Raw genomic sequence first — 14711 nt, forward strand, 5'->3', positions numbered from 1 at the left:
GAGTAGGGGAGTGGAAGTGATTGAGACCCTGAGCTCCTCAAGGCCCTGCATCCTTGGGGAAAGGATGTGCTAGGAGAACTCCTGCTGGACAGCAAACCCTTACGGAAGCTCTCTGTCACTTTCACATCCAGGTGGAAAAATAATAACTGTAATAAGTTATTAATAATAATAATAATAATACAATGCCTGGGTGCTTGTCTTAGTTTTCTCTTTGCTTATATGCATATTATTTATCTTCTTTGTATGTATAACATTTCATAACATAAAAACATACTATGTCTGCCTTTCTGTCTGATTCATTTTTATTATTTTAAGAGCTGCTTGAATGAAAACTCCATATTTATAAAAGAAATAAGACACTGGAGTGAAAGATCAAGTTTTACCTTCAGCTATACTAATTTATTTCTTCAAGTACTGTTGTAGTATAGTATTCTGTACTCAGAGATAAAAAATTCCTTTGCAAAATAATGTTTGGCAGTTCTGCAAATCGATATGCAAAAACACCAATTTACTGATGCTCATAAGTGTCCCACAAGAACACAAAATATTCTAATGGGGTTATGCCATGCATGTTTGTTTGTTTTTTTTTTCCATTTCCCCAGACCTCTTGTTCAAGAGAACATTTAGATAATAAAAAAAAAAACCCTACAATTATTTCAGCTCCTTTACTTTTATTTTGCTCTTGTTCATGCTCTGAACAGAATCCAGAGGACTGCCAAGTATTACCTTGCCACTGCAGAAATATTTCTAGCCTTTTTTTTTTTTTTAAGACCTTTGTAGTCAGTTCAATGTGTAAATTTGAATCAGTAGCAGGAATCAGGTCTGTTTATGTGGATTCCTTAGCATAGTCAAGTTCACTGTCAAATGTTGCCATTCATTTGGCTGAAGGATTCCTTCATATTTTGAAATGGGCTGGGGAAGCATTTATTTAATCACAGGTATGAAAAAACCACCTCTCTGCATCACTCCAGATGGAGAGATTACACAGGTGAGCTCTTGCTGAAGAGGAGACTAATAGCACGATAGCTCCAGTTGTCTTCTGCGGGGTAAGCTCAGAGGGTTTTGATTTTCATTAACAAAATATACTCCCAGTTTTCTTACAATACTTTCCGTGTTCTTATTTTACCTAGGCATGTTTCCCTTTTGAGAGTTAAAATAAGGAAGGGAGAATGTTTATTTAAAAGTTAACAAAATAATAAGGTTAAAGAGAAAATAGTGAGTTTTAATACCAATATCTTTAACGTTGCTGACATTATAGATGACTATATTGGAATTTAATAAAATGGTTTAACTTAAGCATATTTTAATATCAATGTGGTAATTTAATAAACATTTATTTAACATAAATTCCTTAATTGACAAATGTCTAGTAACTTATTTTTGTTCCTTGGCTTATGATGACTATTAACAGTTTACAGGCTTAAAATACAACTCTCCTCAATACTTATAGTAACCTTGACCTTGGGAAGGATTTGCTTTATTACACAAGCTTCCGTTACTGTATGAAATTTACAGTGCTTAATATGGTAAGATTCTGTCGTCTTCCTTCTCCTTAGCTGTGCAGATAATCTCAATTAAGTGTATGGAATGACAAATTTTTATACCATGTAACATTCCCCAAACCTTCTTAGTATATTAAAGCATGTTTTGATATTTGTTTTTTCTCCATATTACTCTAGGATAGTTTTCCAGCCCGATTCGGAGGAATTCATTTCGTTAATCAGCCGTGGTATATCCATGCCCTATACACCGTGATCCGGCCTTTCCTTAAGGAGAAGACTCGGAAAAGGGTATTTCTTTGTTTTTTTTTTTTTTACTTTCTTCTCCCTCATTCAGTGAATTATGCTGTACAGTGTGTATATCATATTGACTGTAGTGAATTCTACTTCTATATTGTGTTGAAACATTCAACATGAAAGACATTTTAAAATTTTTAGTGACCTTGTGATTAATTCTAAACAATGTATGTGAAAGAAACATTTAAACACTTGCTCTTCTAACCTTCTCAGAAAAGGGGAGTAAATTTTAGCATATTCATTATATATATTAAAGCCTCAGAAAAAATCTTCTAGGTCATGTTAGTATAATGCTGTGGAAACACTTAATTCAAGTCAAAGTCTAAACAAAGGTTATAATTTTATAAGCTGATGAGTGTGGTGAGAGCCATGGTGTAGCATAGGGCTGCATTGTCATTTAAAAACAAAACATCTCAGCCTGAAGTGGTGGCCTGTAATTCTAGCACTCTGGGAGGGCGAGGGGTAGATTGCTTGAGCTCAGGAGTTGAAGACCAGCCTGAGCAAGAATGAGACCTCATCTCTACTAAAAATACAAAAGCTATCTGGGCGTTGCGATGGGCACCTATCGTCCTAGCTATTTGGGAGGCTGAAGCAGGAGGATCACTTGAGCCCAACAGTTTGAGGTTGCTGTGAGCTGTGATGCCACAGCACTCTACCCAGGGTGACAGAGTGAGACTCTGTCTGAAAAAATAAAAAGTAAAAAAATAAATAAATAAAAAACACATCTTAATTTATTTCATTTAATTCTCCCAACAGCTCTGAAAAGGAAATTTACTAAGCATTGTCTTCTATTTCAGAGCTAAGAAAGGTGAGTCTTAAAATGGATAAGTTACCTGCATACTCATAAGTACACAGCAGAAAAGTTTTAGGGCTAACATAGGAACCCAAATATTCCAGCTCTACATTTAGAACTATTTTACCTCTTTATGCCATACCCAATTATCAAATAATTAATTCCACAGTACAGTATGCTTACTTCTAAATCTCTGTGGAAGATAATTCTAGGCCCTGTGTCTCAGTGACTTAGAAGGCACTTGAGGTGTCTCCGTGTTGTGGAGGCCTCACTGTCTGCCTGAAGGAGAAGAAATTATGTGTTTGTACCTAACATTCATGAGCCTAGGGTTGACTGTAAATGACTTCATTGAAATGTTTCATAGTTCAGGAGGAAGAGTTCTATAAACAATTATAATTTGCATTCAGAATTATTCTACCATCAAGAATCAAATTAATTCATATTTTAGAATTCAGAAAGTGTATGGAAGTGCCACACAAAAGCTATCAAGCTTTGTTCTACAAAGAGGTGATCAGGTGATCCAGAAAACCTGCTGGGGCTTTTAGTACAAATTACACCAGCAAATGCTTCTGCGGTGTTCACTCTATGCCACATGCTGTTCTCTGGTACTTTACATAGGTTAACTCATTTAATATTTGCAACAATGCTTTAGGGTAAGTATTGTTATTTTTCTCATTATATAGAAGGGAAAATAAGCTCAGAAGGTTGACCAGTTTACTGTGAATCACAGCCAGTAGACAGTGGAACTGGATATGTGGATTTATGGGAAAGAAGGTTTCAGGTAGAGGAACCAGCAGCCAACACAAATGTGTAGGTAGAAACCCTTCTAGGACTGGTGTATTTAATAAGCAGAAGGAAGCAGGAAGGCTTGGAGCACAGTGAGTTATGGGGCAGGGAGTTGGGTGGGTTAGGAGGGACTAGGGTGTCCTGCATCACACAGGGCCTTCTGTGCCATTGCAGGGATCAGGGTCTTCAGACAGAGAGAAATCAAAAACCCTTGAAGGGTATTGTATACAGGGGTGATTTGTTCTGATGTGATTTGAACCTGATTCTACTCTGCTGGAAAGGACTGAAGAAGTTCAAGTCTAGAAACTAAGAGTGCACTAGGCCTGGGGGTTTTGTGATGGGATTGGACAATTTTGATAAAGCCTAAGAGAATGTATTGCTAGCATTACACTGGGTCTAAGATAGGTATCTGAACTTTTACTGTTTTAATTAAAATGATATGACTTGGAAATTTTCATATGAAAAAATGATTACAAGTTAAAATGCTTTTAATTTCATATAATCAAATAATCAATACACAATGCAAAACTATTATATACTTATATATATAAGTATATAATCAATACACAATGCAAAACTATTATATACTCACTATTACTCCAAGTGACTCAGCATCACAGTGTTACTCAGACACCTTGTACCTCACATGCTTTAAGCCTGTGTTCTGAGAAAATGGTAAAAGAAAACCTGAAGAGCAGTTGTTGTCCTTTTTCCATAAACTCAGGTGTGAAAGAAACATCTGGTTCTTCATTTTGTTAAATTAAATCTGATTTTTAATCTTCAACATTATGAGCTGGTAGGGATATCCACCTCAGGTATTATTATAATGGGCCCTTGTCCACAAAGTCTCCGCAGTATCTGGGAGGTTTCATGCAAAGCCAAACTTCCCATCCCTCATGGGCACTTCTCATATCCTCATTGTTCAAACTAATATTAGTTCCTTGAATTAAGGTTTCCTTCTGCTCCCAAGTTGCCTGTGAAAAATAGGCATATTTGTTGCAGCTAAAACTCCAAAGAACCTCTAGTGCATTTCAGTGAGTCCACAGTTGTGGTCTTAACTACTTACGGAGAGCTGGTGGTAAACAGGTTTCCCTACTAATTGGCACAAATTTCTTTCTCTTTATCAATATCGTGGACTTTCTCTTCTACAGCTTGCTAATTCTCAAAATTTGATCCTCTTTCTTTCCATTGCAGATTACCTAGCATAATCTCTTTAATGACACAGTGTACAAAAATAAGATAAAAATTGGAAGTATTATGCAGGATAATTCTTAGAATTATGCAAAAGAGTCAGAGGCAAAAGAGCCCGCAGCTCCAGATTTCTTGCAAGAAATGGAAGAAGATAAAAAATATACGGATAAAAAATGAATAGTGAAACATCAGTAAATGATGCTGCCACACACAGAACTAGTCAAAACATAGAAAAATATAAAACCAAAGCTTAACAGTTGGGCAATTGCAATGCATCTTTATTACCTAGTCCAGAGGGCACTTCCCAACTAAGAAGGTCTAAAACAGCATCATCATATTATATATGTTTGGCTTTCTTTTTAAAACAAATATTAGCCTTGGGGAAACAATTTTGATATTGTATTTTATGAATTATCAAGGAAATATATGCATAGCTTAACTGTGTAATATACTAGAAGGTGGGAGGTATGCAGTTAGCATGTTAGGACTTTCTGGGTTGAGCAGGTGGTAAAGAAGCTCATCAGGGAAGTCTTCCTGAGCAGAGGACTTTAAGCAAATGTTGGCAGAATGTGTGGGTCAACAAACTGGGGACATTTGGAAGGCAGAAATCTCCAGGGGCAAGAAAGAGCCTTTGTACATGTCCTGAGACAAGCACATGCAGAGTGTGTTTGAATGAGGAGTGAAGAGTGGGAGATGTGTTCATAGAAGTAGTTCTTGTGAGGCCCCATGGGGTTTATCCTAAGAGAAAAAAAGAAGTCAAGGCTGAGCACGGTGGCTCGCGCCTAGAATCTTACCACTCCGGGAGGCCGAGGCAGGTGGACTGCTTGAGCTCAGGAGTTTAAGGTTGCTGTAAGCTATGATCCCACAGCACTGTACTGAGAGTGACAAAGTGAGACTCTGTCTCCAAAATAACCAAAAAAGGTAAATGGGGAATTGTGAATAGATTGAGATGATGTGACATATTGTGACATTGTCATTCTAGCTGCTATGTTGAGAATACAGTGTAGATAGAAGTGAGAAAGTAGAGAGCAGTTAGAGAGAGGCTAGTGCGGGAATGCAGCTTAAAGGGCAGAAGCTCGTGTTGGGGTTCTAGGGGAGGGGCTTATCAGAGTGATTGTTTTTAGGATGCATTTAAAGATGGTGCTAGAAGGATTTACTGTCAACTTAGATGATGAGAGGAGGAAAGGATGAGCAGAAAGTTGTGGTCTGAGAAACTGGAAGGATAGTCATACCATTAACTGATGCTGGAAATAGGGAGAAGTGGATTTAGAGAGAGGATTGTGAGCTCAATTTTGGACATGTTAAATTTGAGATGTCCATTGAACATTTAAGTGGATATGTTAAGTAAAGTATGGAAATACAAATGGGGAACTTATTTTTCGTGTATGGACAATATTTTAAAGCTACTGACAGAATGCAATAAAACAAATGAAAATCACCAAAGAGTGAGTAGAGTTAAAGAATGGATCCAAGAACCGAGACCAGAAGCTCTCCAATGTTAAGATGTTGGGGTTATCAGCAAAATAGTCCAGAAGAAAATATCTAGGAAGGGAAGCAAAAAGCAAAAGATATTGGGGAAAATGTTTCATTGAGAACAATCATCTACAGCCCGTGCTACTGAGAGTTCAAGATAAATAGGACTGAGAATTGGACAAGGAATTTAGCAGTCAGAAGGTTCCTGATAAGAGCTGGTTTTATGCAATGGTGGGAGCCAGAGGCTGTTTCAATTTAGGAACAATGAGGAAAGAGCATTTGGACAATGAACGTAGAGAACTTCTGCAGTGAGCTTTCCTGTAAAGGAGAGGAGAGAACTAGGATAACCACTGGAGGTGGATGTAGGGCCAAGAAGGGTTTTAGGTGTCTGCACGGGGTTGGTGAAGTCAGCATGTTTTTACTCTGGTGGGAAAGATCCAGTGGAGAGAGGAAATTTGATGATGTGAGAGAGACAGGAGGGACTTGCTGAGAAAGGCGAAGGAGCAGAGGAGAGAAGATGCATTCCGGTGTGCAGGTGGAGAGCGGCAGGGGTGCTCCTTCCATTGTACTAACAGCGAAGGCAAAACACATGGACGCAGATGTTCGTGGGTGGGTTGATGTCATCTGGTTGTCCCATTTTCTCAGTGAAAGTGGAAGCAGGGCCAAAGCTAGACGTGATGCCGAGGGAGGAGGTAACAGAATGTTAGAGAAGAGTGAGGAAGCGGCCGTGTGCTAGGATTACATTGCTGTTCAAAGGATTTATTGCCATAACTACGACACAACTTGAAGGAGATGATTTCTTACATAAAGAAGGATTACATACCTTAAAAAGTAAAAGTTTCAGATGCCAGCACTTAACTTTCCCGGGGATTTTTTTTTTTTCACAAAAATTCTCTCATTGCTGATGAGAATAACCCAGGAGTGTGTGTGTTTTCCTGGATGTAAATCCTGGCTGTTGTGTTCTCACATAGGAGCCGGAAGGTGGAGAGCTAGAAATTCACCTGTTGTTCTGTGTGTTATATATTTCAGGCAGCCATTTGCTCTGCCTTTTTTGGCCAGTGACCTGCTGTTATCTGCATTTACTCTTCCATAATTTGTTAAAAATACTCCGTCCTCTAATCTTATTTGAAGTTACAGCATAATCTTTCTTTGTTTTTCTATATATTTGCTTTAGTGGATTCTAAAAGTACAGAAAGCAAATATGAATGTGTTAGCCTACTCTTCTTGAGTCTGAGAACGCAATTATTTTTAAGTTACTTATGAGCTATGATTTTAAGTAAATATTATGCAAATTTATATGAGGTGACAACAATTCTGTAGCGTAGAAGGTTGAGCTGCAGTTTTGAGATTGAAATGAAAGAAGAGGAAAGAGGTTGGTATAATTTATGAAGAACCTAAACTTGAGAATGTGCCTTGAATATTTCCCTAGTTTTGAAGAAAAGCACTATGTAGACAGTTTCACCCACGATTAATGTATACATACAGCTTTACATTTTCAATCCATTCCTTCTTTCCTATTTGGACAATAAGTATGGAAATCTTTAGTCCAGGAGGTGCTGGCAACATTGCAGAACTTAATGTCCCTTGGGACAGGAACCTCACTCAGCCTTTCATCATAATGATGCTAATCGACTTCTTTTATTTACATCTCCCATTTTGTATAATAAAATGGTAATTTAGAGGCTGCAGTATTCTTATTTTTATTGATGATAAAGAGAAAGTCATGCTGGTGACAGCTTTTGGGTGTCATACCTTGGATAGGCTCTGTAATTGATGAGTCCCTTATGAGAAGGGCCTGTTTTCTTCCCAGCATTTATTATGCACATCATCGAGTTCGCACAGCTAACACCAGCATGATGCACAGATCAGCATGCACGGTCTTACTCTGCTCAGGGCCCTGGCTATATAGCAGGAAACCAAATTTGTGGTCCAGACTCTTTAACCCAATAACTATCTGACCTTACAGAAACTGCTGAAGATCTCTGATCCTCACCATTGTTACATGAAATATTAGGATAAAAGTACCAGCCCCAACTGTTTCACTGAGTGGTTGAGGTCTTAAAGATCTTAACAGATATGGACAACTCTTGTGTTTGCTCCTCCTCTTCTCCTTTTCTCTTCTCAACGTGTGGATGGTATTAAGTTTCCTCTGTGTGTTTCCTTCCCTCCCCTCTTCTTGCATTTATAGATATTTTTGCATGGCAACAACCTGAACAGTCTACACCAACTCATTCATCCTGAGATTCTGCCCTCTGAGTTTGGGGGAATGCTGCCCCCTTATGACATGGGGACATGGGCGAGAACACTGTTAGACCATGAGTATGATGATGACAGCGAATACAATGTGGACTCCTACAGCGTGCCTGCGAAGGGAGTAGAGAAGGAACTCTCTCCCAAGTCCATGAAGAGGTATGCGGGGGGTGGGAGGGGAAGTGGGCCACGGCCAGGGTCGGGAGGCATTCTGAGTTAACCTCCAAGGTTTGTTTGTTTTGTTTTGTTTTTCCAGTGAAATTTTAAAGCCTTTCATGGCACCATGATTGGATGTCTAGGAAATTTGAGTCAAAGATAAAGTCTTTTTTTTTTTTTTTTTTTGTAGTGAGTACGTTTAAAATCTACTGAATAGTTTTCAGATGTATAACACATTGTTAACTATGGCCACTCTGCCAGGACTTATTTCTCCTCTCTAATTGAAACTTTATATCCTTTGGCCAATATCTTCCCCCTCCCCATGTTCCCACCCCATCCTCCACTGTGTGGTAAGCAGCACTCTACTCTGTAGTTCTATGAGTTTAACTATTTTAGATTGCGCGTGTAAGTGATACTGTGCTTCTGTTTGTGCATCACATTCTGCTCCATAATTCTACCCAATTATTTGTCACTTAAGAAAAAGATAAAGTCTTTTGATGTAAACTCAATTTAGCATTTTTCCAGATTTAAGAATCTAGCAGGACCCTTAGAAGTCACCAAATCCAGTGGTTTTCAGATTGTACCCCAAGGAGCCAAAGGTTTTGATGGAGTGCCTCATGCCAAGCAGTGGGGGAAAAACGGCATCCTCTTAAAGAAAGCAGTCAGCATACACACATACACACACACACAAACACTACAGTTGAAAAACACCATGGTCAAAACTTAATGGTCACTTTCCAATATCTCTGCTAAGTCTTTGTCTAAAGGTCTAACTATCCCTGCTGCAAAATCTTGTAGAGAAATGGTTTTTGCTAGTCGGCGAGCTTATATTTAAACCAACTTTAGGCTTAACTCCTTTCTCTCAGAGCAGAGCTTCTTGAGATCTCTTTCCTCCTAACCTAATGGATTCATGGATGGGCTCTCAAAGGATTTTGTGAAGTGATGAATGTTGCATGCAAAATCTTGTGTGTATGTGTGTGAATGTACTATATATAGTTTGAGCATTTTCTGGAGAGAAGTCATACATTTCATCAAATTCTCAAAAAGTGTTCCAAAATAAAAATGGTTAATAGCAATTACCAAGAATAGATTCCTTCCAATAAAATAATAATCCTAATAATAGTTGTTGTAATCTATCATTTACTATGCACTTATCATGAATTAGGCCTATGCTTTGTGCCTTTTTAAAAAACATTAATTTATTTAATTCTCACCTTAACCCTGTTAACAGGGCGGTATCCTCAATTGTATCCTCAATATTAAGTAGTCTGTGTAGTAGAACAAGGTTCTAGTCCATGAGGTAAGTCTTTCACATTGTTGAAATAAAGCCTGTCTCCCCTTCATGATTGCACAGCACAGATCCCCCTCACTCTGGAACTAAGCTATGTAAGGATTGAGGGACAGTTGTCCTCCGTGTCCATTAGTTGTCTTCTTTTTTGATTAATTAATTAATTAATTTGTTTCAAATGCCATTTTCAGGTTGTATTTTATTTATTTATTTATTTATTTCTAGAGACAGAGTCTCACTTTATCACCCTCAGTAGAGTGCTGTGCTGTCACAGCTCACAGCAACCTCCAACTTCTGGGCTTAGGCTATTCTCTTGCCTCAGCCTCCTGAGTAGCTGGGATTACAGGCGCCCGCCATAACACCCGGCTATTTTTTTGTTGCAGTTTGGCAGGGGCAGGTTTGAACCCACCACCCTGGGTATATGGAGCCGGCACCCTACCCACTGAGCCACAGGTGCCACCCCCATTAGTTGTCTTCTTTGCCTTCTAATAAGGGTCTCTTCCTTCAGTCCTTTCTCCTGTGGTGTGTTCACTCACATGGTCCAATCACGTAAGCAACAGTTGTCTCCATAAACTCTACAACCTTGCTGCATGACGACCATCACCCACATCAAGCTCACCTGCACCTGCTCCCCAAATCCCTTAACGGCTCTTAGAGTCTCCAGCCCTACTTCCTCCCCTATACCCCATTTATCATCCACATGGCAATTCAAAAATGATTTAAAAATATGAATAAGTTATTTAAATTTTTAAATAACTGCAGATTTTACTGTGAATAAAATCAACTCCTTAACATGGCTTAATTGCTACCTGATCTGACCCTGCCTCCCTCACTCCCTAGATGATCTCACCTTCTCCTTCCCCTACCTTTTAAATCACAGTAGCCTCCTCTTTGTTCCTTCCCCCTCTCTCCAGCTTCTTCCTGTCCTGGAGCTTTTATGCTTGTCACCTGTGGCCTGGAGTGCTCTTTTCCTTTATCTTCAAATGTCTCATCCCAGTCAAAGGTCAGCTCCCCTGAGAGTCTTTCATCCTTATCACTGGCCTGATGTTTAGCTCTATTTCTTCCCCATCTGGTCACTGTCTGTCAATCCTTTATGTTCTTCATAGCACTTTTCAATCAGTGAAATGGTTGACTTTATTTAATATTCTATCTGCACCCCAACTCTCCATGTAAGCTTCACAGAGACCATAGTGATTTTGTCTGTCCTATTCTCCTCTGAATCCCCAGTGCTAGAGAAGGTCCTGGCACACAGATGGTGCTCCCTAAATACCAGTTAAACGAGTGAAGGAGTGTTCTGCTGTCTGACAGTGGCCCCCAGAAAGTGCAGCATATTAATGAGCATCAGATGCAAAGCTTCATAAACCCCAGCACAAATTCTGGCATATGGAGAATGGTAATGGTTAAGGAAATAGCTCATGGAATACTATTGCTGGGGTACATATGTTATAAATCACTGTAAATGACATCTGACCCTAAAACTACTACTTGCACTTAGGTTCCAGAATTCTGGCTCTACTGTGTGGGCATCACTAGCTTCTTCTGATTCTGGTTGTTGTTGTCACTGTTCTGATTTTTAGGAAGCAAAGCACATTGCTGACCTGTAGTGGGCTCCCTAAAACTAGAAAGTCGCCCTAAAACTAGAAAGTCTCTTTATTTATCAACCTAAAACCTCTTAATTATTTCTATGTTTAGCTCCTCCCCACCCCCACCAAGATCGTAGCGTTTTCATGGCCACCATTAGATTTGGCTCCGTCTGTCCACTCTTTGAAGTCTTTTTGGAACCCGATTCTCTTCTCCAACTAATGAGGCCATTCTTATCCCTGCGCATTGCTCACAACACTTCAATGTCCCAGCCCTGAGTTTCTTGCCTCTGACATGGGCTGACCTCATGCGTTTGTGTGTGTTTGGCATCATTTGAAGCATTGGTAGTTTTATTGGAAAATTGATATTGAGAGAGTGCTTGTTTCACTTGATTCCCTTTTTCCCTTTGTCAGGGAGGGATTGGCCGTTCTCCACCCAGGATGGGAGAAGGTTGGTCCTAACCTCCACCCGGTCTCCCTTTGGCCCTTTTGCTTTTTGCAATTTTACATTTTTCTTAGACCGAGAGGGAAATAATATCATTCCTTCACCAAGGAGCTGTGGGTAATTCTTCCTTTGGATGAATTTAGCAAGTCTGTAAGAAGAAAACTGTGTGCTCTGATGTCAATTTATGAAGTAATAGTATAGTCATGTGAAAAGACACAATGTTCCTTAGATTGTGGGTATTTTTGAATTAAGGAGTACTTTTTACTGCGTATCTTCAGTGCTTAGACCGGCGCTGGCACATAACAGCCGTAATGTGTACTACTGATGTTGTTAAGTGAGGTGATAGGAATTTCTGATTACTGAATATATTTTATTGAATAGTATTAAATTTTTATTGTTACTGCATAAAAAGCACTTATTTTAGTGTTTTGTATATATTGGCTCATTTGCTTCTCAAACCAATGAAAAGGATAGTACCTATCGCACTTTATTGATAAACTGAGACACAGGAAAGGTAAGTGGCTTCCGCATGCTGCATACCTACAAGGGGCAATGCTAACCTGGGCAGCCCGGCAGTAGTGTGCCATGAGCTTTTCCCTTAACCATTACCATTTTCCATATGCCAGGATTTGTGCTAGTGTTTGTGCATTATCACGGCTGATGCTTATTACTGTCTCAATGATGCAGGTGTTATTTTTTCCATTTTATAAATAAGAGAACAAAATCTCAGGAAGTTTAAATAGCCTTCCCTCTTCTTACCAGAGAGTCAGTAAATTATTATTAGCAACTGAAATTGGAATCTACTTCTGTCCAAATCTAGCCTCTTAAACATTATAGAATAGCACAATATCGTAGATGCATAAAAATGAATACATGAGTACTAGATACCTAAATTGAAATGACTGGTTTTCACAACAGGAAAACAAACCAACAAAAAACCTTTTCTTTGCAGAGACAGTAGGAACTGTGTGGCGACCCCTGAGATGTATTATGAGGTATTAATAGATAGCTTTCTCTACTGCAGCTGGAATAGACCAGTTCATTAACAGTTTTGACCCTACACAAATAATCTTATTCTTTCATATTAGAGAGTAAAACAAAACATCTGGACCAAAACAGCAATATTCTTGGACAACAAAATATCAAAAACTTATCTTACAGTCTGTCTCTGCCTGCCCTTTCTTCTGTTGTTGAAGAATTGTTGCACATAGGGAACCGGTGCCCAGCTTGATATTTGGTGCCCAGATACCATTTGATATCTATAGCACAGGGTAAAAGTCAACTAGGCACTCATCCCAAGTTGACTAATACGCTGTAAGTTAAAATATTTTGCTAAAATCATTATATCGTTAAAAAATACTTTTTCAAAAAAGTCATGACACATATGGACTTAGAAGAATGTGTGAAAGCTTGCATGTGCATCTGTATGATGTGGGTTTTAATAGAATATGATGGCAAATACAAATATTTAAATTACCTCCTGCTATCTGAAGAGCTTTGGTATGAGCCTGGACAATTAAATTCACAAACTCATCCCAGAAAAAGTACTACATACCTCATGGCTGAAATACTCCTCTTGGGAAGCTAAGAACCGATGCCAGTGCCTAGTCCACAACTTCAAAGCAATTTTGAAAAACCCTTTTTCTGGAATGGCCATCAGAGCTGTCGTTGTATCGCCCTTGATGTCAGAAATGTCATCAATATGTCTTCTTTTCAATATTGCTTCTGTCTTTGGGTAAAGAGAGAAGCCACTGGGGCCAGATCTGGTGTGTAGGGAGAGTGTTCCAATATAATTATTTGTTTACGGGGCTAAAATCTCCCACTGAGAGGGGTCTATATGAGCTCTTTGCTTTTGTTCATTGGTAAGCTCCTTTGGGACCATTTTTGCACACACCTTTCTCATGCCAAGATTTTCAGTTAAGATTTTCCTATTTCTCTATCCATGTTTGTTGGTCTGCTATGCTTCTCATGGTCAGCTGACAATTTTGACTCAGAATCTGATGAATTTTTCAGTATTTTTTTCAGTTCTGCTCGTTATTGGCCACTCTGACCTCTCTTCACTGTGATACTTTCTCTCCCCTCAGAAAAACTTTTGATCCATTTGTACACTGCTGTTTTTCTCATGGCATTATCTCCATAAAGTTGAAGTAACATGTCCCTGATTTCTCTTCCACTCTCGTCAATTTTAACTAGAAATTTAATGTTTGTTTTGTGCTCTGATTCAATGCTCTGACATTCTTTCAATAGCAAATAAAACCACACAATAGGGCGGCGCCTGTGGCTCAGTGAGTAGGGTGCTGGCCCCAGATGCCGAGGGTGGCGGGTTCAAACCCAGCCCCAGCCAAACTGCAACAAGAAATAGCCGGGTGTTGTGGCGGGCGCCTGTAGTCCCAGCTGCTTGGGAGGCTGAGGCAAGAGAATTGCGTAAGCCCAAGAGTTAGAGGTTGCTGTGAGCCGTGTGATGCCACGGCACTCTACCCCGAGGGCAGTATAGTGAGACTCTGTCTCTACAAAAAAACAAACAAACAACAAAAAAAACACAATAATTAACACCATTCAGCAAGACATTGCCACACATTGACACAAACACAACTGTGAGACACTGATATACCAAGGTTGTGAAATTTACTGAGCTGTTTGTACAGTGCTGCCAACATAAGCACATGGTGGCCAGTTTGTGAACTTACTCGTCAAACTTGTATTAGGGAATATTATCAGGACATACCTCAACATTTATATAGTAGATTTAATTTTATGAGAATTTTAGAATTCCTTTTTTTGTAAAGAATTGCTTTTGCCATTATCCTCATTACCTTCATTTTGAATGCTTTATACCAAAGTTCTTTTACTATGGGCATTATTTATTAGATAGAAATTCAGACACTGATAGAAATACATTTTTATGTTGATGCACATTGTATTTACATTAAGGAGAGAAACTGATAGAATCCCT

The 14711-nt window shown here is 39.0% G+C and overlaps 1 protein-coding gene across 1 annotated transcript in view; it reads left to right on the forward strand.

The window, feature by feature from the left end:
* Positions 1 to 14711, forward strand: part of CLVS2 (clavesin 2) — an 87519-nt gene that overhangs the window by 62960 nt on the left and 9848 nt on the right. The window contains exons 4-5 of the mRNA XM_053592785.1: positions 1680 to 1790; positions 8228 to 8448. Coding sequence (XP_053448760.1) covers positions 1680 to 1790; positions 8228 to 8448 — 332 coding nt within the window. The remainder of the gene's footprint in view (positions 1 to 1679; positions 1791 to 8227; positions 8449 to 14711) is intronic.

Source organism: Nycticebus coucang, chromosome 5, assembly GCF_027406575.1.
Source record: "Nycticebus coucang isolate mNycCou1 chromosome 5, mNycCou1.pri, whole genome shotgun sequence".
Lineage (NCBI taxonomy): Eukaryota > Metazoa > Chordata > Mammalia > Primates > Lorisidae > Nycticebus > Nycticebus coucang.